This window comes from Myxine glutinosa, chromosome 11 (assembly GCF_964187855.1).
Source record: "Myxine glutinosa chromosome 11, kmMyxGlut1.1, whole genome shotgun sequence".
NCBI lineage: Eukaryota > Metazoa > Chordata > Myxini > Myxiniformes > Myxinidae > Myxine > Myxine glutinosa.
The window spans coordinates 121,171,475-121,191,588 of NC_136271.1; the positions used below are offsets into that span (position 1 = coordinate 121,171,475).

General features: G+C 44.6%; 1 protein-coding gene across 3 annotated transcripts in view; it reads left to right on the top strand.

Moving 5' to 3' along the window:
• The window catches only part of LOC137436924 (autophagy-related protein 2 homolog B), a 174,123-nt gene that overhangs the window by 18,534 nt on the left and 135,475 nt on the right, over positions 1 to 20,114 (top strand). For 2 of the 3 annotated variants that reach the window (XM_068131157.2, XM_078787075.1), the window contains exons 3-8: positions 989 to 1,168; positions 11,883 to 11,985; positions 12,232 to 12,418; positions 12,772 to 12,951; positions 13,079 to 13,175; positions 13,271 to 13,444. In XM_068131157.2, the coding sequence (XP_067987258.2) occupies positions 989 to 1,168; positions 11,883 to 11,985; positions 12,232 to 12,418; positions 12,772 to 12,951; positions 13,079 to 13,175; positions 13,271 to 13,444 (921 nt within the window). The remainder of the gene's footprint in view (positions 1 to 988; positions 1,169 to 11,882; positions 11,986 to 12,231; positions 12,419 to 12,771; positions 12,952 to 13,078; positions 13,176 to 13,270; positions 13,445 to 20,114) is intronic. The other variant, XM_078787074.1, reaches the window with a different exon arrangement.

The window sequence follows — 20,114 nt, forward strand, 5'->3', positions numbered from 1 at the left end:
AAGAGACCCAGGGAGGCTCTACGGTGAAGAGACCCAGGGAGGCTCTACGGTGAAGAGACCCAGGGAGGCTCTACGGTGAAGAGACCCAGGGAGGCTCTACGGTGAAGAGACCCAGGGAGGCTCTACGGTGAAGAGACCCAGGGAGGCTCTACGGTGAAGAGACCCAGGGAGGCTCTACGGTGAAGAGACCCAGGGAGGCTCTACGGTGAAGAGACCCAGGGAGGCTCTACGGTGAAGAGACCCAGGGAGGCTCTACGGTGAAGAGACCCAGGGAAGCTCTACGGTGAAGAGACGCAGAGAGATGCAATGGTGAGCAGAAGCAACAGGCAGACAGTGGCAGAGAACGCCATTGTGAGGAGACTCAGGGAGACTCCAGAGAGTGAAGATAAGCATCCAGGGAGACACCAAACCGGTGGAAAAGGATCCACAACGTGAAAAGGGGTCTGAATAGTGAGACTGCTGCAAAGTGCCTGTGGCATGTCTGCCCAGCTTGTGAGACCAGCCTGCGTCGCACCTCCCAACATTTCACTACACTGAAGACTGCACACACCCTGCACTGCATCATTCTACCAACTCTCTTATTTGTCCTATGTCCCTATCCGAGTCTGCCTGTGTAAGAATAGCTATTGTAACAGTTACCATCTCGGTTAAGCATGCCAATTTAGGTTTTTCTGGAACATTTAATTTTTGATTGCTTCGTCTCCATTATTTATTGAGCCTGTTTTTAAGGCAAGTCATCCATGAACATTCTTCATGAGCACATGTGCATGGGCACATTCTCCAGTGTGATTAAATTCACCTCAAAGCCATGCACATGTTCTGAAACTGCCATGTGGATAAATTTATAAATCCTAACTACACTGCACCACGGAATTTGCCGCAAGTGCAGAACGCATCCACTCGGCGTCTTGGGAGTTCATATCCAGTGCTCTCCCATCGCCTGTTGGAGATACTGAATCGATTACAATACACTCACCACTTTGTGCAGGTGCAGGTGCAGGTGCAGGTACAGCAGAATCCCTGTACTGGTCGACTTGTATGACAAGCAGCATGCAACTGGCACAGGAATGTCTGAAACAGCAACCTGGAGAGGAAGAGGAGGAGGATCCTGTTGATACTCCTCAACCATTTGAGGGCCTTGAGATATTTGCACAGACTATTGAGACGGGTGAGCATAACCTTTTGGTTTGTTGTTTGCTTGGCGCTCATGACTTTACTCTGATGATCTGTTAATTTGGCTTTTATTTATTTTTTGTCATTTATGAATCGAGTTATTAATCTATTTCTATACAGTGCCTAAACGTTTGTGCATCCTAGTTTGAACGTTATATGCCATGTGTATTTGTCTTTTCATATAGCTATATACAGGGTGTTTCAAAAAGAGTGATACAACTTTAAACGTTTATTTAAAAAGAAACAGAAAACTCAGGAACGTGAACCAAACATTTCTTGAAAGCTTATGACATGGTATTTTCTATCACTGATTGTTATTGCAGCAAGTCACTGCTGGAGTTAGTGAGAGGTCAAGGTCTGAAATTGGTATTTACGCAAAATCCTTGTAATTGACGTTCTCGATGTGTGCCCCTCCGTGGTTCAGACAGCATTGATCCTGATTCCAAAGTTCTGTCCAACTTTCCTGTAGGTCTCATGTGGCACTGCCTGGAAGTAGTCTGACACCGCCTGCTTCAGATCATCCAGTGTGGCAGGGCGGTTGACGTAGACAGGCGGTTTCTGAAGAGCTGCTGCAGGAAAATGATGGTGTCACAAGCTGTATGCGGGGGTACACCATCCTGCATAAACCTGGTCATGCTGAGCTGGTTTGGGGTGACCTTTTGGGCTAGATCATTATGGTACTGCTGGAGCACGGCCCAGTAGCGCTCACCGTTGATTGTCACCGTCCTGCTGTTGTCATTCTCAAACCAGTAAGGCCCTAGCATTCCCCATCTGGCATTGAAGGCGCAGAAGCATGTGACCGTGCTCTCCACATGCTCTCCAGCATGGCCACACACCGTGGGCCCTTTCAGGTACCACTCAGTGATCTCCTTGGGTGGTTCTGCCCCCCCCCCCACCCCCAGAAAATGTTGTTGTTGTTGATTTAGTCTCATGCCACAGAGCCACAACTTTTATCTTCTGCTCCACTGTCAATGGCACAGTTAAGCTACGGAGCTAGAAATCCCAGGAAACAAATACCACAATAACATTACCAAACCCTGAAAAGGAAAAATGGTACAGGTCAAAAAACAAAGAAATGGCAGGAAGTGAAAGTTGTAGATCAATCTTTTTGAAACACCCTGTATATTGTCCTTCATATGGGTTGTACATTAAAGAGGAGTGCAATGATAAAGTTTCTTTGCAACCCTTATATCTCCGAGGCAGTGCACACACCTTCGTGTTTTCTAGACTGGTATAAATTTTTTAAATCAGCTATATACTGCCATCCTGGTGTTTTGCAGGTCAGGCATTACATCAGAGTGTGCCATTCCTCAGATAACCGTTATAAAAAAAAAAAAACCACCTTTAGAGGCCATTTTTCCCTGCAAGCGGGTGTTGGCCTTTTTCGGGAACCATGGTTGTTGTTGTTTTTCGGTCCCCTTTTTGAAGCAATGTTTTACGGTCGGATGCCCTTCCTGACGCCAACCCTTTTTGCCGCCTTTAACGACAAACAGGGAATTACCAGTGAACTGGTACTCAATTAGCCGACCTCGGAAGGATGACAGGCTGAGTCAACCCCCCTGGCGTTAATTCAGCAATCGACCGGGATTCGAACCCAGGATCCTTGGAATCCTAAGCCGGCACCCTAGCCGCTAGCCCAACACCTCAGATAACCGTTAAGATCGAGAAATGCAAATGGGTTGTATAGGGTCTTGTATCAAGGTTTTTGGGTTGTATATAGTATTGTAATCGATAATTGACATTCATACGAACTCGAATCGGCCGATACCGATTACTGAAAAATTGCCGATATAGGCCCAGCCCTTGTGGGTAGTTGTGGCTCTTGTTGCGAGTCCGTGGGTGGGTGGTGATTGTTTATCCCCGCAAAACACGTGAGTAGCTGGAGCACATGGGCTGCAAAAGTAGGAAACGTACACATTTGAAAACCCATGAGTAGCTGGGTTACGGGAATTGTGAATCCGTAAATGTCGAGGTTTTATGGAACTTAAACCTGCAATGCGAAATATATTCTATAATCCATACACTTCTGTAATCATACTGCCAAAAAGCATATAAACACAACCTCCCTTCTTTCGCGATCGTACCAGCACGTGATATGCCATTGTCTTCCATCACATGACCCTCTATGAGCAGGCGTGATGCAGCTGCAAGGCTGACATTAGTTTACCGACATATTTGTTTACGATATTTCGGTGCGATAAAAAAAAATAAAAAATATTGTTACGGTTCTCCGCCGCCCTTCTTCCCCTTACCAAGGGGGGATTAATCCCCTTGTTCTTTCTGGGCTTGACGGAACCGAGACTTGAAACGCCCCTTCCGGGCAAACGCAAAGTATGGTTTCGGGCCCAAGTCTCGCTTGTACCTAATTCCCTGCGCCGCCACGGAAGCGAGGAAGCAAGCCTCGCACGAGCCATGTGTGGCTTGGGTACGCCGAGCGTATTGAGTACCACGTGGTCCGTGCAGTTTTCTAGTAGTGGAACCCGATTCTAGCGATTCTACTCGTACCACGCTTAGTCAATGAGGAAACCACAGGAACGATTGAATGGAAAAAAAGGAAGAACACAGGTTTAATTATTCCCACACGTATATACAATGATCGGGACGCAGAGACACAGATCAGCACTTAGTCAATCTTATCTTATCCCCCGGACTCGGGCCCGTCACACTCACACAGGGAATTGCAGATGGATTGATGTCCCAGCCAGACGCATCGACGTGGTCGTCCAGGAACGGCCCCGTCCGACTCTCCACAGTCCCAGCACGTCCCGTGAAGATGGCAGCAGGCGGTGGAAGGAGCCTCGTAGCGTGTCTCCCAAACAAAGGCAGCCGATGAGGTGGAACGGTAAATGCGGGTCTCTCAGCGCGGCTGGCGATTACACAGCCGTTATCACTCGCACGACTTCATGCACTGGATATGGATCGGCCTCCAACTCAACCGAGCGTCACTTATAATAGCGCTTATTCCGGTTCATGCGCGTCTTTCTTCACCCGCGTATCTCTCACAGTCCTTGGACGCTCTCAACTCCTGCTCGTCAACGATTCCTCCGGGTTGGTCAGTGCGCGCGAGTTCTCCCTGGGCAGCAGTCCTCTTTCTCATCAGTGAGTCCTTTTACTGCTGCGAGTCGAGTCCTTTTGGGGGCTTTGCACGATGGGTTATATACAGTCACGTGAAAAAGTAAGTACACCCCATGTAAAGTTTTGACTTTTTCAACATATTTCAACATACAGCTATTTGATCTTCATTTCAACAATATTGACAGATAAAGGTGATATAATATAACAAATATCATGAAACATTTACATTTTATAGTCCATTGTATAATTTAAATAAACATAAATGCAAATTTCGCATGTGGAAAAAGTAAGTACACCCTTGGCTCTAATAGGTGGTATTGCCCCCTTTGGCAGAAACAACCTCAAGTAGGCGTTTCTTACAACTGTCTACCAGTCTCTGACATCGACTGGGAGAAATTTTTGCCCACTCCATGCAGAATTCTTTCAGCTGTGCGATGTTTGAGCGGTTTCTTGCATGCACAGCTCCTTTCAAATCCCCCCACAGCATCTCGATGGGATTTAGATCCGGGCTTTGACTTGGCCATTCCAGAACCCTCCATTTCCTTCTTTTCAGCCATTCCTTGGTGGATTTACTGGTATGTTTCGGGTCATTGTCATGTTGCAAGGTCCACCTTCGGTTGAGCTTCAACTTTCCGACAGATGGCCTCACATTATCCTCAAGCACCCTCTGGTACAATGAAGAAGTCATAGTGGATTCTATGATGGTGAGCTGCCCAGGCCCTGATGCAGCAAAGCTGCCCCAAACCATAATATTTCCACCACCATTCTTTACAGTTGGTAGCAGGTTCTTGTGGTCAAATGCTGTCTTTGGTTTTCGCCAAACATGTCTTCTGGTACTGTCACCAAATAGCTCTACCTTTGACTCATCTGTCCTGAGCACATTGTTCCAGAAGTGCTGGTGTTTGCCAAGGTGTTCATTGGCAAACTTTAGTCTTGCCCTGATGTTCTTTCTGGACAGCAAAGTTTTCCTCTTGGCACACCTCCCATGTAGATCAAATTTGTGCAGCCTCTTTCTAATAGTAGACTCGTGCACTTTGACATCAACAGTGGCAAGAGCTACCTGTAGGTCCCGTGATGACATTCTGGGATTCTTTGAGACTTCTTTCAGCATCTTGCGGTCTGCTCTCGGGCTGAACTTGCTGGGGTGGCCTGGCCTGAACAAGTTGGCAGTTGTTTGGAATCTTCTCCATTTGTAGATGATCTTCCGGACAGTCAAATGATTGATTTCAAATTGTTTGGAGATCTTTTTAAACCCCTTCCCAGACTCGTAGGCATCTATAACCTTCTTTATGAAGGCCTCAGAGCCCTCTTTTGATCTTGGCATGGTGACGCCGCACACTTCAACAACAAAGAGCAAACCAAACTAAATGTCTGAGGTTTAAATAAGACAGGTTCCTCCAAGATCCTTTCTAACGATGTTCTAATCATTTGCACCTGAGCTGGTGCACCTGATTCTAATTTTAGGTATTTGAAGTAGTTATGAATGCAGGGGTGGACTTACTTTTTCCACATGCGAAATTTGCATTTATGTTTATTTAAATTATACAATGGACTACAAAATGTAAATACAACATGCATTTTAAAGGCCATTTTCCCTGCTAGAGCGGGGGTTAGCCTTGCGGTCCCCATGACAATCTTCTCCATTTTGCCCTATTTTCTGCATCTCTCCTTGTTAACCCCCTTGCCCGCATTTCTTCTTCCACCATCTTTAGCCAAGTCTTTGTCGGTCTTCCCCGTCCTCTACTTCCTTCTACATTAATTTCCATCACTCTTCTCAACCAGTCACTTTCATCCTTCCTCAACACATGACCAAACCATCTCAACCTGTTCCTCTTCACAGCGTCAATCACAGGCAATATTCCCATCATCTTTCACAATTCATCATTTGTCTTCCTCTCTCTCAACGATACTCCGCACATCCATCGAACCATTCGCATTTCCACCCTTTCCAGCCTTCGTTGCTGCTCTACGTTCATTACCCATGTCTCGCTCCCATAAATCATAACACTTCTCACACATGCAGGATACACCTTTCCCTTCAGCTTCAGCGACACTCTCCTCCTCATCAGCACGCCACTCAGTTCCCGAAACTTCTTCCATGCACATCTCACTCGAGCAACCGTTGCCGAGTCTGATCCACCTTCTCCATTCAGCATGTCTCCGAGGTAGCGAAATGTTTTCACACCTTCCAGCTTCACGCCGTCTCCAAGATCCAACTCAACATTTCCTCCATCTGCAGCTCCCTCTGTGCACACCTTACATTTGAATGTAGCTGCCACACTGGTAAATGACCCTCTCAGACCACTACATTTTTGATGAATCCACTCAGCGCACATTGTACATTGAATGGAGTTCACTCCGACACCCTTCCTGTACACAGCACACGGCCACTTCCCAGTTCTTTCCACCTCACCACATGCTTTACCACTTGCCATCACCTTCGTCTTTCCGATATTCACCTTCAGACCTTTTGTCTCCATACATTCCTTCCACTTGTTCATCTTTTCCTTCAGTCCATCCATACTTTCCGCAATCAACACCAGATCATCTGCATACAACAACTCCCACGGTAAACCCTCCTTTACGTTCTGAGCCAGCACCTCCATCACAGCCACAAATAGTAGTGGACTTAGTACCGACCCCTGATGCACTCCCACCTTCACCTCAAACTCACCACTGTTCCCGTCCTTCGTCCTTACAGCTGTGCGCGCTCTTTTGTACATTGCCATCACTACTCTGATCAACCATTCCTCCACTCCTAACTTCCTCAATGCCCATGTCAATACTTTGCATGTAACCCTATCGAATGCTTTCTCCAGATCAACAAACCCAAAAAACAACTTCCTCCTCTTCTCCATGTACTTCTCCTGCAACTGCCTCACAATGAAAAGTGCATCTGTCGCTCCTCTTCCTGGCATAAATCCAAACTGCATTTCGTCGATCTTCACTTTCTTCCTTATCCTCCTCTCCAACACCCTTTCCAATACCTTCATTCCATGCTCCAATAACTTTATCGCTCGGTACGAGCCACACTCCAGAGGGTCACCTTTCCCCTTGTATAGAGGGACGAGGGTACTCAGTTCCCAATCCACTGGAATGCGGCCTTCTTTCACCACCAGATTACAGATCTCTGTCATTCTCTTCACACCCCAACTTCCTGCTGCCTTCAACATATCTCCCACAACTCCCGTCGGCCCTCCCGCTTTTCCACTCTTCATTGCTTTTATCGCTTGGTGTTGGGCCTTTGGGTAACCCTGGTGTTGGGCTAGCGGCTAGGGTGCCAGCTTAGGATCCGAGGATCCTGGGTTCGAATCCCGGTCGATCGCTGAATTAACGCCAGGGGGGTTGACTCAGCCTGTCATCCTTCCGAGGTCGGCTAATTGAGTACCAGTTCACTAGTAATTCCCTGCTTGTCGTAAAAGGCGACAAAAAGGGTTGGCGGCAGGAAGATCATCCGGCCATAAAACATTGCTTCAAAAAAGGGGACCACGGTGCCCGAAAAAGGCCAACCCCTGCCCTGCGGGGCAAAGTTGCCTCGAAAGGTGGTTCAGTTATAGGGCAAAGTTACGGCATCCGGCCGTAAAAAAAACATTGCTTCAAAAAGGGGACCAAAAAAACAACAACAACCACGGTCCCCGAAAACGGCCAACCCCCGCAAAATGGCCTCTAAAGGTGGTTTATTTTATTTTGTTGCTTTTATCGCTTCCTCAACTTCCTTCTCAGTTATCTTCTCTGCCGGTCCTGAAACTGGGTTACTCTCTATGTTGCCATCCCATTCATTCTCTGTATTCAACAGCATTTCCATATATCTTTTCCATCTTCCTTTAATTCCATCTTGGTCGACAATCTGGGTTGACAACGATTTGTCCTACTTCATCCTTCAAGCAACTCGCCCCCATCACATCACACCTCTCTTTCGCTGTGTGCTTTGCAATCCTGAATACTGCTTTCTGACCCTCTTCCGAATCCAAGCGTTCTCCGAACATTTTCCTACATGCCTCCTGCGCCTTTGCTACCTCTTTCTTTGCAGCCTTCCTGGCTGCCTTATAACTTTCATGCTCTGCTGTTTCTGCTCCCGTACCCTTCGCCTTCTGCCACTCCTTGAACTTCTTCCTCTTCTCGTCCAGCCTCTTTCCAACTTCATCATCCCACCACCATGTTTCCGAGTGCCTCGGTGGTCCTTTTGTCCATCCACATACCTCACCAACGGCTCCCAACAGACTAGCTTTCATTGACTTCCAACCACTTTCAAGCTCAACCACATCATCCTCGACCCTACTCAGCCTCTCTTTTAATGCCTCCCTTACTGTCACCTCTTTCAACCTCCACACCTTCATTCTTGGTTGGTACTTCACCCGCCGCGCTCTCCTCGCACCTTTCACCCTTATGTCACAGACAACCAAGTGGTGCTGTGAAACAGCCTCCTCCCCCGGGATCACCTTTGTGTCCCGGAGGTACCCCCTATCTCGCCTACGCACCATCAGGTAGTCAACGGTTGTCGTCCACCCACCTGACGTGTATGTAACAAGCTTATTATCCTCTTTCTGGAACTGAGTATCACAAATTAACAAATCAGCTCCATCAGCAAACTCCAAAATCCTTTCACCTTCTCCATTTCTCACACCATATCCATAACCCCCATGAACTCCCTCAAAACCATCCATACTCCTTCCCACATGTCCATTCAGGTCTCCTCCCACTACAACAACTTCCTCATCTTTCACGTTTTCCATCAGCTTCTCTATCGCACACCAGAACTTGTCCTTCTCTTCATAGCTCCGACCAACCTGCGGAGCATATCCCGAGATGACGTTCACCAAGAGCTTTCCAATCATCATGTTCACCATCATCAACCTATCACTCTCTAGTCACACTCACCACACTGTCTACAAACTCCTCAGAAAACAGGACACCAACACCATTCACACCCTCTGGGCACCCTTGCCACACAAACTTGTATTTCTGTCCCTGCCTACCCTTCACCATTCTCACACCACTTCCCTTCCATCTCGTCTCTTGCACACAACATATGTCCACTCTTCTTCTGACCAATACTTCCACCACTTCTCCTGATATCCCTGTCATTGTCCCTACATTCCATGTCCCAAACCTCAGAAACCGATCTCCACTTCGGGCTGCACCCTGCCCATATGTAGTTGTAATTGTCATGGTTCTCTTTTTGAGGCAATGTTTTTTATGGCCGGATGCCCTTCCTGACGCCAACCCTCTTAGTCATCTCTTACGACACGCAGGGATACGGTGTACCTATTCTGACCAGGGTACACACTGGGAAACATTTAAAACATGGAAATTCCGGGGGGGAGGGGGGGGGGGCGTCAGCATCACGGCTGCGGTTTAAACATATTCCAACAATATCCAAACAGAACCATGAAAACCATGAAAAATATACATATATATGTAAATGTAAATGTTTCATGATATTTGTTATTTTATATCACCTTTATCTATCAATATTGTTGAAATGAAGATCAAATAGCTGTATGTTGAAATATGTTTAAAAAGTCAAAACTTTACATGGGGTGTACTTACTTTTTCACGTGACTGTTTATATATACGGTATATATATATATGTATATATTGTTGCTGATCTCGGGTTCGTCGACGTACTAAGGGGGGGTTAAGCCCTGCTCCCCCTCGAACATGGAAGGGTTAACGGTCATGACCCGAGTACCTTCGACACACGCCCGAGTACCTTCGACACACGCAGCTGTGAGAACGGGGACTGAACACCGCACGAGTCACGCTGATACTGGACGCCCGAGCGGTTGTGCGTCGCGTAACTCGTGCCCTTAACACTATTGAACCCGATCGAGCAGTTTTAATTCGCGGCGATGCTCGGCCAATGTGGAAAGGACGATGATGGCCAGGTTGGAAACCAAACCACAGCATTTATTCACAATCTACAGTATTAACAGAAAAGGGACAAGGCGGAGAATCTTAGCGGCCTTACCTCGGTTTCTAGACAAGGGCCCTCAGATTCGTCCGGGGAAGGGAAGGAAGAGGGTAATGCACACAAAGCTCGGCCGCTTCGTGGAGCTTGCCTGGACGGGCTCGTTGGACGGAAACCCCCAAGGATCGCTCCAACCTGGGACACCACAGCCGGAGATGTTCGCGGCTGGAGGCGTTGATCAAGGACGTGCACGTAGCAGGAATCCGCGGAGCGTATCTCGGGGTCAGCGAGGCAGAGAGAGAGTCAGCCAGCATCTGCAAGAGAACGTCAGCCTGCCAGAGAGTCTATATGCAGGAGCCTGGCGCAAGTCATAGAGAGAGCGAGGAGTCCGGGCCGGGTTTTATTTCTCCCCCGACACCCCACTGGAACGTTCCACGGGCCTCGATTGGCCGCCTGGGGTCACGTGACAGCCCCTCATTGGTCACCCTCGGGCCTGCAAGGCCTGGCCTAGGCCCATGACGAGGCACTTTAGGCTGCAATGAGGCCTACCATTACCCTGCCTGCCTCAACGCATACTAACACCGGGAAGGAGACTATACTTCACATTTAATAAGAAATAACTAACTATACGAGGCTACATGTTGTGGTGTAACTAACTATGGGGGGGGGGGGGGGGGGGGGTTGCCTTTATTTACAAAACTGCAACAATATATATGTATATATATATATGTATACTTATATAATGTATATATATATATATATATATATATGTGTGTGTGTGTGTGTGTGGTTGTGTCATTGGAATCCTAGCTTTGAGTTACATCAGTTTGCAAAATTTCAACTCCCGTATTTAGTCCACCGAGAAAGTTTTTTTTTTTTTTTATGAGTGAGTGTGGTTTGAAAGAGCTTTGTATGTATGATTCACATTTTAATTGGGTGATGTCCAGGAGAATACTTGTATGCTTCACACTATCATTGTTTCTTTCTCACACTTTACACTTTTGATTATTGTGTGGGACCTTGATTGATTAACGCATTTCATTTCCTCTTATTGTTGTATTTGTTTGCTTGAACATTTGGCAATGCATCATTGCATAGTTAAGGTGGTCCTACTTCCTCCCTCCCCTCTTCACCCCATCCAACCAAATTCCATGATCATAACTGTGATTTTTATGGATAGAATGCAAAACTGGTTATCAGGCCTCCATGATCATAACTGTGATTGTTTATGGATAGAATGCAAAACTGGTTTTGATCATGAAGGCTGCTGTCTTTTTGTGTTGTTTGACAGGTAGAACAAGCTATGGAGTCGATTGATTTTAGATCGAAGTACTGTACAGTATACTAATTAATAGTCCAAGGAAGTGAGAAGAAGTTTGGGTATGCTGCTTTTGTCATAGCAAAATATCTCTTCTTGATTCCCATTGCGGTTAACACCACAGCTTATTTTGTTCTGGCAATGGGTGAACACCTGGAATGTCAGCTTTTCCATGCTTTCTATGGCGGTAACGACACCTTAATCAGCATCCTTCTTATTCCATCCATTTTACGGATAGTTACTTAGGACTGTTTTCAATGTTTTTTTGTTTTTTTTGGAAAAAAAAATTCATTTGTCCACATTTTCTCAAATTATCCTCGATAATGTTCCATTATTTCCTCATTTTCCATTGGTAAACCTGATTTTTGCCACACTGCTTGGTTCTGTTATCCCTCCCGAGAGCAGTGCTTCGCAGGGTACGGGTCTCGTTCATCAACACAACGCTACGAATCGAGCATTGCCAGGATGTTGCCAAGACTGGGCTTGCCTTGGAGGTGCGGATCAAGCGGTGAGCAGTGATAAATAGTAGATGATCATTATACCCTCATCACCCTTCTTCACGCAGATTCAATAACAAATTGTAATTTATTGCTTTTCCTCTGAGGTTCTGTAACTTTGGAGTCAAAGCACAAGCAAGTTCTTGAGATTTTACTTATCTGTGAGGGTGAACGATTGTAGAGTGTCCAGAAAGGAGCTGGGTTGCTGAATGCTGGCTTGGTATACTCTTTCTGAGTGTTTTATTTTTTAATCGCAGCATGGAGTACCACGACGAAGCTGCAAATGAGCCAGCAGCTGACACTGATCATGAGGCAATGCCTGTAAATGTGCACCAGCCTGCGGCTTTTGCCCACAAGGTTCTGCAGGTCACTGGCTTGTCAATCTTCTTTGATGAGTTACCGGAGCCTGCTCGCTTCACTTCCCCTTTGGCACCATCACCCAAGGCAAGCCTGGGGCCTGATTGGTCAGCATTCCTCCCTAAAATGGTCTTCATACTCTTCATAATGCCTTCCAGCACTGCATGCACCTTTTCAATTCTTTTTCACTTCCTTAAACTACAGAGTGACTCACGGTGGGGTTTATCTTGAGATGAAATAGGAGTGACGTTGATTTTTATTAATTGTGTGTGCTGTGCCTGTGTTATATATTATTTTATAGAAACCTGATAACTTCAGGTACAAAGTATTCTCTGCAAATTTTGGGGGATAAAATTTCTCCACTAACTACCAAACAAGTAGTGTAAACAGTTTCGTAACTGTGCAAAGGCCTTTTTAAAACTACCTTTATTTTATTGAAGGATGCGGAGCCGAAGCTCTCTCCCTCCTGGAGCCCTCGCCTCATCTCTGAGCCACATCCACAGTTCTCCCGTACCTCTGGTGCAACCGTGACTTCTGATCCGATTCAGATTGGGAATTGCGCCGGAAGAGTTGAGGTCAAAGTTCATCTCAAGCAGAATGATGCATTACCAGGTCCCAAGGTAGGAAGCCAAGCAGAAAGGAATGTCAAAATTCAATTGTTAAAACTAAAACGTTGGTTTCTGAATCACAATTCATTGTATCATGTATAAATCTGTTGATCCTCGTGAATAACATTTAATTTTGCAGCTCGATGTCGATGGCTTCATGGGATCTTTGAATGTGTTCTTGTCGCCGAGACAAGCTCACCTCCTTTTGGATCTCTATCACACTCTTGGGTTATCTGGTGAAGACCATTTTCGGCACACTTTTTCCACCATACCAATATTCCAGTCAAGCTTACCACGATTGACACACTTATTCCCAATTTCTCGCCTGCAGATGCTCGCAGTAATCTAAGTGAAGTGTTTGGCCGCAATAGGCCACTGAGTAGTGAAGACATGCGGCGCATTGAGAGCCAGCTGACGCAACAACTTCAAGAACAGAACGTACAACATGGTGCAGGTGCCCATCATCATGACAGAATGGATTCTATTGGACATCACGACAAGACAGGTGTGTCTACTCTTCATCCCCACTTCTTTTGTTGTCTTCGCATCTTTCTTATCCTTTCACACTTTACATACACGAAAATATGTACTTTGGGTGACTATTAAGGTTAGGTTCATTGTTGGACATGTCAGTTGGCTTTGACCAAAATGTTTTCAATAAAACTTGCCACTATTAGGGTCCTCTTCAATCCTTCCATTTTATTTTAGATAATTATGTTTGTTTATTTTAAATTACATTTTTATTTTTCAATGCATCTTGTGTGTCGAGTGGGTTTTTAATGCATCTTGTGTGTATAAAGGCGAAGCCATATGAGGCTTATTGTGCACATCTTAAGCAATGTATTTTGTATGAGAAGCCCCATACCACCTGCCGACATGGCTAAATATATTTCTAATATTTTGTAATTTTAATTTATTTTTATTATTATTTATAATTATTATTATTATTTCTTTATAATATAAATATTTATAAGTTGAAATTTTATAAATCGATTTATAATTTATAAATTATAATTACAAAATTATAAAATTTAATTTATAATTTGTAAATTGATGACATTGGGTTATCTATCTTCTTCTTCTATCTTCTATCTATCTTCTATCTATCTTCTATCTATATACAGACTTGGCATTTAATATGGAATATTTTTTTTGTGGGGGTGAACTTACTTTTCAAGATGTCTTAGAACCAAAAGTTCATTGGAATTATGTTGAAATTATTCTAGATTTTGTTAATGTGACCTTTAAAAGAAACAAAATCCACATTTGACATTTCGAAACAAATAAATTGATCCTTGAAAGTGATGTAAACTGATATCGAACTCAATTCATGGACAGTACTGTGTTAAACTTCTGTACGTTTTCCAGAAGTATCTCTTTATTTTGCACATTAGCCAAAATTTTTTTTAACAAAAACAAAAGTTAAATTACGACTGGGATTACGGACAGTAAAATTACAGTTCAGTACTTCGTGTAACCCCCACGAGCATCCAGGAGAGCACGTACACGTCGAGGCATGCTGTTCACGAGATTTGCCAAGGTTTGGACAGGAATCGCTTGCCATGCAGTGACAATAGCCTGCTGCAATTCACGCACAGAGGTCGGCTGCTGGTCCAAGTGGTCGATTTGACGCGTTAATTCTGCCCACAAATTCTTTATCGGATTCATATCCGGGGACATGGCAGGCCACTCCATATGCTCTACACCACGGTCATCAAGAAAGTGTTGGATCATGCGAGCACGATGAGGCCGTGCATTGTCATCTTGGAAGACAAAGTTTCCTCGAAAGGCTGCTCGAGCAAATGGAAGCAATGTTTCTTCCAGAATGGCCCTGTACTTGAACTGGTTCAGGTTTCCATTCAGAACAACCAGGTCAGTTTTTTCCCCTGCATGAAAAGCAGCCCAAACGGTCACCCCACCGCCTCCAGCTTGGACTCTTGGCACTATACAATCTTTGTTGTAGGCTTCATGCACTTGTCTGTGCACTCGGACGCAGCCATCTTGACAATAGACCAGAAATCTAGACTCGTCACTGAAGATCACGTGATTCCAGTGTCCTGGCTGCCATTGACGGTGCCCTCTGGCCCACTGCAATCGGCGCTGGCGGTGTTGTCTGGTCAGGCGTGGCTTTCTCAGGGGACGCCTGGCACGATAGCCTGCTTGAACCAGTCGTTGGTTGACTAGCCTTCTGGATACAGGCACATTTGTCAGTTGCTGCCACTCAGCCCTAAGCCGATTAGCTGACTTGGTACGGCCATTGCGGACTAACCGGTGCAGCTGGCGATCATACCTCCTTGTGGTTCTGCGGGGACGTCCTGGCCTCGGTATTGGAGTAGGGAGACCCCTCTGAGCATTTCGTTTCAGGATCTTTCACACCTGACCTTGAGTGATGCCATACTGCCGAGCAATAGCACGGTGTTTCATGCCGTAATTTCGTAAAGCCACCACTCCATGACAAACAGCATTGTCGAGTTGACGGACCATCTCCAGAGGAAGCGGCAATAACTTTTGGAGACGTGCAGCAGTTGTTTTCCACTAATACAGAACGCAACAACCCTTGTATACCCGACTGTGAAGCCAATCATCAAATGCATCTGTCCGTACATTTTGCCACGCCACCTGTGATATAATCCTGTTGTTGACTTCTTGCTGCGACAGACAATTAGTGACATGGTTCTTTTAACAAATAAATCACCAAAGGGTAAAAGAAACTCACCAGATTGATATACTGAGTTAAGAAAGTAAACCCAAGTGAAGAAAAAAAAAATATTCCATATTAAATGCCAAGTCTGTATATAAAATAAAGTTTTTGTTTGTTTGTCTGCCCAAGCTAATCTGAACGGTGAAAGATAGGAGGAAACCTCCAATACAAAAAATGTCGGGACGGGCCCCGAGAAGGTTATAGGCTGGGTGGCGAGGCCCATTTTGCAAATAAAAGCTGAGCTGAATTATCGTAGTCAATCTTCTCCGGCCGCGAGTAAAAGCTAAATTACAGTAGTAAATTCATTCAAAAAGAACCCGGGCAACGCCGGGTGCTTTCAGCTAGTTTATTTATAATTGATATTTGGACTTGGCTTTACAATTTGACTTTCTTTGGCTCGGAATTTGTCCTGAACGCGCATGCGCAGAAAGGAGTGAGATAATTGTTTTCCTCTGTCTACCTGTCAGGCATCGAAACAAAATTGAAAATCATTCCAAGCAGTTTTTTAAGGATGTCATAAAGGACACAAACAACAGGCAATAATAACAAAATCTTTAATTTATTTCAATTGAATTATATGATGATGATTATGATGGTGTGAGTCATCGTTTTTGACGAATCTCTTCTCTTCCTTGGCGTGCTCACGAAGCATTTACATTGGGTGATGGCTGTATAGTCCAATGCGGGACCCACAGCATCTACCACAGACATCGCAGGGATAGACTGGTCCTTGTGGAACAGAATTACATGCTTGAACACTAGAACACAAATTGCCTTTTTGGCACTTTCAAAAACCCTTCTGTTTAGCAGCACTTGGACAAAATATTACGTCATCATTTTATGTCATCATGGCCAATCAAATTTGCTGCTCGTCGACCCCACCCATGTCCTTGTTTCTCAAGACTGCGTGGGATAAGGTGTTCTATGAACTCTCTCGTTTCATTAAAGGATCTTGCCTTTCTAAACGTCGTCGTTGCTATAAAACGCTTGAACATACAAAGTGAAAATCGCACTCGGAAAAATACTTCTGTTAATGTATGAGACTTGCATTCTCTTGTGCGTTATTCTGTCTGTCTATTTGTTTGTTTGTCTGTTTTTGTTTGGCTGTTTATCTGTCTGTCAATCGCCTACATACAACAACAACAACAACATGCATTTTAAGGCCATTTTCCCTGCTAGAGCGGGGGTTAGCCTTGCGGTCCCCATGACAATCTTCTCCATTTTGCCCTATTTTCTGCATCTCTCCTTGTTAACCCCCTTGCCCACATTTCTTCTTCCACCATCTTCAGCCAAGTCTTTCTCGGTCTTCCCCGTCCTCTACTTCCTTCTACATTAATTTCCATCACTCTTCTCAACCAGTCACTTTCATCCTTCCTCAACACATGACCAAACCATCTCAACCTGTTCCTCTTCACAGCATCAATCACAGGCAATATTCCCATCATCTTTCGCAATTCATCATTTGTCTTCCTCTCTCTCAACGATACTCTGCACATCCATCGTACCATTCACATTTCCACCCTTTCCAGCCTTCGTTGCTGCTCTACGTTCATTACCCATGTCTCGCTCCCATAAATCATAACACTTCTCACACATGCAGCATACACCTTTCCCTTCAGCTTCAGCGACACTCTCCTCCTCATCAGCACGCCACTCAGTTCCCGAAACTTCTTCCATGCACATCTCACTCGAGCAACCGTTGCCGAGTCTGATCCACCTTCTCCATTCAGCATGTCTCCGAGGTAGCAAAATGTTTTCACACCTTCCAGCTTCACGCCATCTCCAGGATCCAACTCAACATTTCCTCCATCTGCAGCTCCCTCTGTGCACACCTTACATTTGAATGTAGCTGCCACACTGGTAAATGACCCTCTCAGACCACTACATTTTTGATGAACCCACTCAGCGCACATAGTACATTGAATGGAGTTCACTCCGACACCCTTCCTGTACACAGCACACGGCCACTTCCCAGTTCTTTGCACCTCACCACATGCTTTACCACTTGCCATCACCTTCGTCTTTCCGATATTCACCTTCAGACCTTTTGTCTCCATACATTCCTTCCATTTGTTCATCTTTTCCTTCAGTCCATCCATACTTTCCGCAATCAACACCAGATCATCTGCATACAACAACTCCCACGGTAAACCCTCCTTTACGTTCTGAGCCAGCACCTCCATCGCAGCTACAAATAGTAGTGGACTTAGTACCGACCCCTGATGCACTCCCACCTTCACCTCAAACTCACCACTGTTCCCATCCTTCGTCCTTACAGCTGTGCGCGCTCTTTTGTACATTTCCATCACTACTCTGATCAACCATTCCTCCACTCCTAACTTCCTCAATGCCCATGTCAATACTTTGCGTGGAACCCTATCGAATGCTTTCTCCAGATCAACAAACCCAAAAAACAACTTCTTCCTCTTCTCCATGTACTTCTCCTGCAACTGCCTCACAATGAAAAGCGCGTCTGTCGTTCCTCTTCCTGGCATAAATCCAAACTGCATTTCGTCGATCTTCACTTTCTTCCTTATCCTCCTCTCCAACACCCTTTCCAATACCTTCATTCCATGCTCCAATAACTTTATCGCTCGGTACGAGCCACACTCCAGAGGGTCACCTTTCCCCTTGTATAGAGGGACGAGGGTACTCGGTTCCCAATCCACTGGAATGCGGCCTGCTTTCACCACCAGATTACAGATCTCTGTCATTCTCTTCACACCCCAACTTCCTGCTGCCTTCAACATATCTCCCACAACTCCCGTCGGCCCTCCCGCTTTTCCACTCTTCATTGCTTTTATCGCTTCCTCAACTTCCTTCTCAGTTATCTTCTCTGCCGGTCCTAAAACTGGGTTACTCTCTATGTTGCCATCCCATTCATTCTCTGTATTCAACAGCATTTCCATATATCTTTTCCATCTTACTTTAATTCCATCTGGGTCGACAACGATTTGTCCCACTTCATCCTTCAAGCAACTCACCCCCATCACATCACACCTCTCTTTCGCGATGTGCTTTGCAATCCTGAATACTGCTTTCTGACCCTCTTCCGAATCCAAGCGTTCTCCGAACATTTTCCTACATATCACAATCGCCTACATATCACAGCTTTAATCCAATCTTCATGAAACTTCATCAGATGGTAGAGTAGGTCATAAGGAAGAAGCCTATTGATTTTGGGGTCAAAGGTCATCTTGAGGTCAAATTTCTAAAATTGTCATTTTTCATCTGATTGAATTGAAAATCGAACCCCATTTGCATATTGTCACTAAATTGGGAATCCAACTGTTTTTGAGGTCAAAGGGTCAAAGGTTAACTCAAGGTCAAACTTTCAAAAGCATCAATTTTCATCTGAATAATCATAAATTTTTGTCCGATTGATTTCAAAATTAGCAAAAAATTTACAGCAATTGCATGGTACCTCACTGAATTGGAAAATCAACTATTTTTGAGGTCAAAGGTCAACTCTAGGTCAAACTTCTAAAATCGTCAATTTTCATCTGAACAATCGTCATTTTTCATCCAAGTAACCTGAGGATTAAAGTGCAATTGCAATGTAAATCACGAAATTGGAAAACCAACTATTTTTGGGTTCAAAAGGTCAAAAGTCAACTCAAGGGCAAACTTCTAAAATCATCAATTTTTGTGTGAAAAATTGTTTCTTTTCATTGCATTAACTTGAAAATTAAACAGCAATTACTTAGTGCACCACTGAATTGGGGAAACCAACTATTTTAAGGTAAAATGGTCAAAGGTCAACTCTAGGTCAAACTTCGAAAAATCATCAATTTTCATCTGAAAAATTATCAATTTTAATCCAATTGACCCGAGCTTTGATTAAGATCGTCAATTTTAATCTTCATGAAATGGACAATTTGATGTATCCATGATAACTTTTTATTTTGGGGAGGGGTGGATTTTGCAAGTATCGTGCACTGCATGACGTCTTCTTGTTTCTTCCTTCTTTTTTCCCGTCATTTTTTTTTCATCATTTTCTTCCTTTTTTTTCTTTGCTTTTGTTACTACAATGAAAGGGCAGATCAGCAACAGAGTTATCCCTCTTCCCCCTCCCCCACCCCACCCCACAACACCTCAGCCACAACTGCATGCCAACATTGTCATTTCATATTTGTATTTATGCAGTAATAAAAAAAGTTGAAAACAAGTTTATTAAATAAGCTGGAAATTGTTCTGTATTTATAAATACGATTATGTTGAAAGAAATGGAAGTTTGATTATTGTTCATCCTGTGCCACTGATTACATTTGAAGAGGTTTGTTGATCGGTCTAAAAGATTAATTCAATTTTAGATTGCTTTTTGGTGGGACATCTGCAACTTTAAATCACAAATATTTGACCATTTACTGTTTGCGTAGACTCATTCATAGCTAGGTTTATGTAGTTGTTGGCATGCTATAATCTACAAAACCATTATTTACCAACTTCAAACTAACACTGTTAATGACCATCA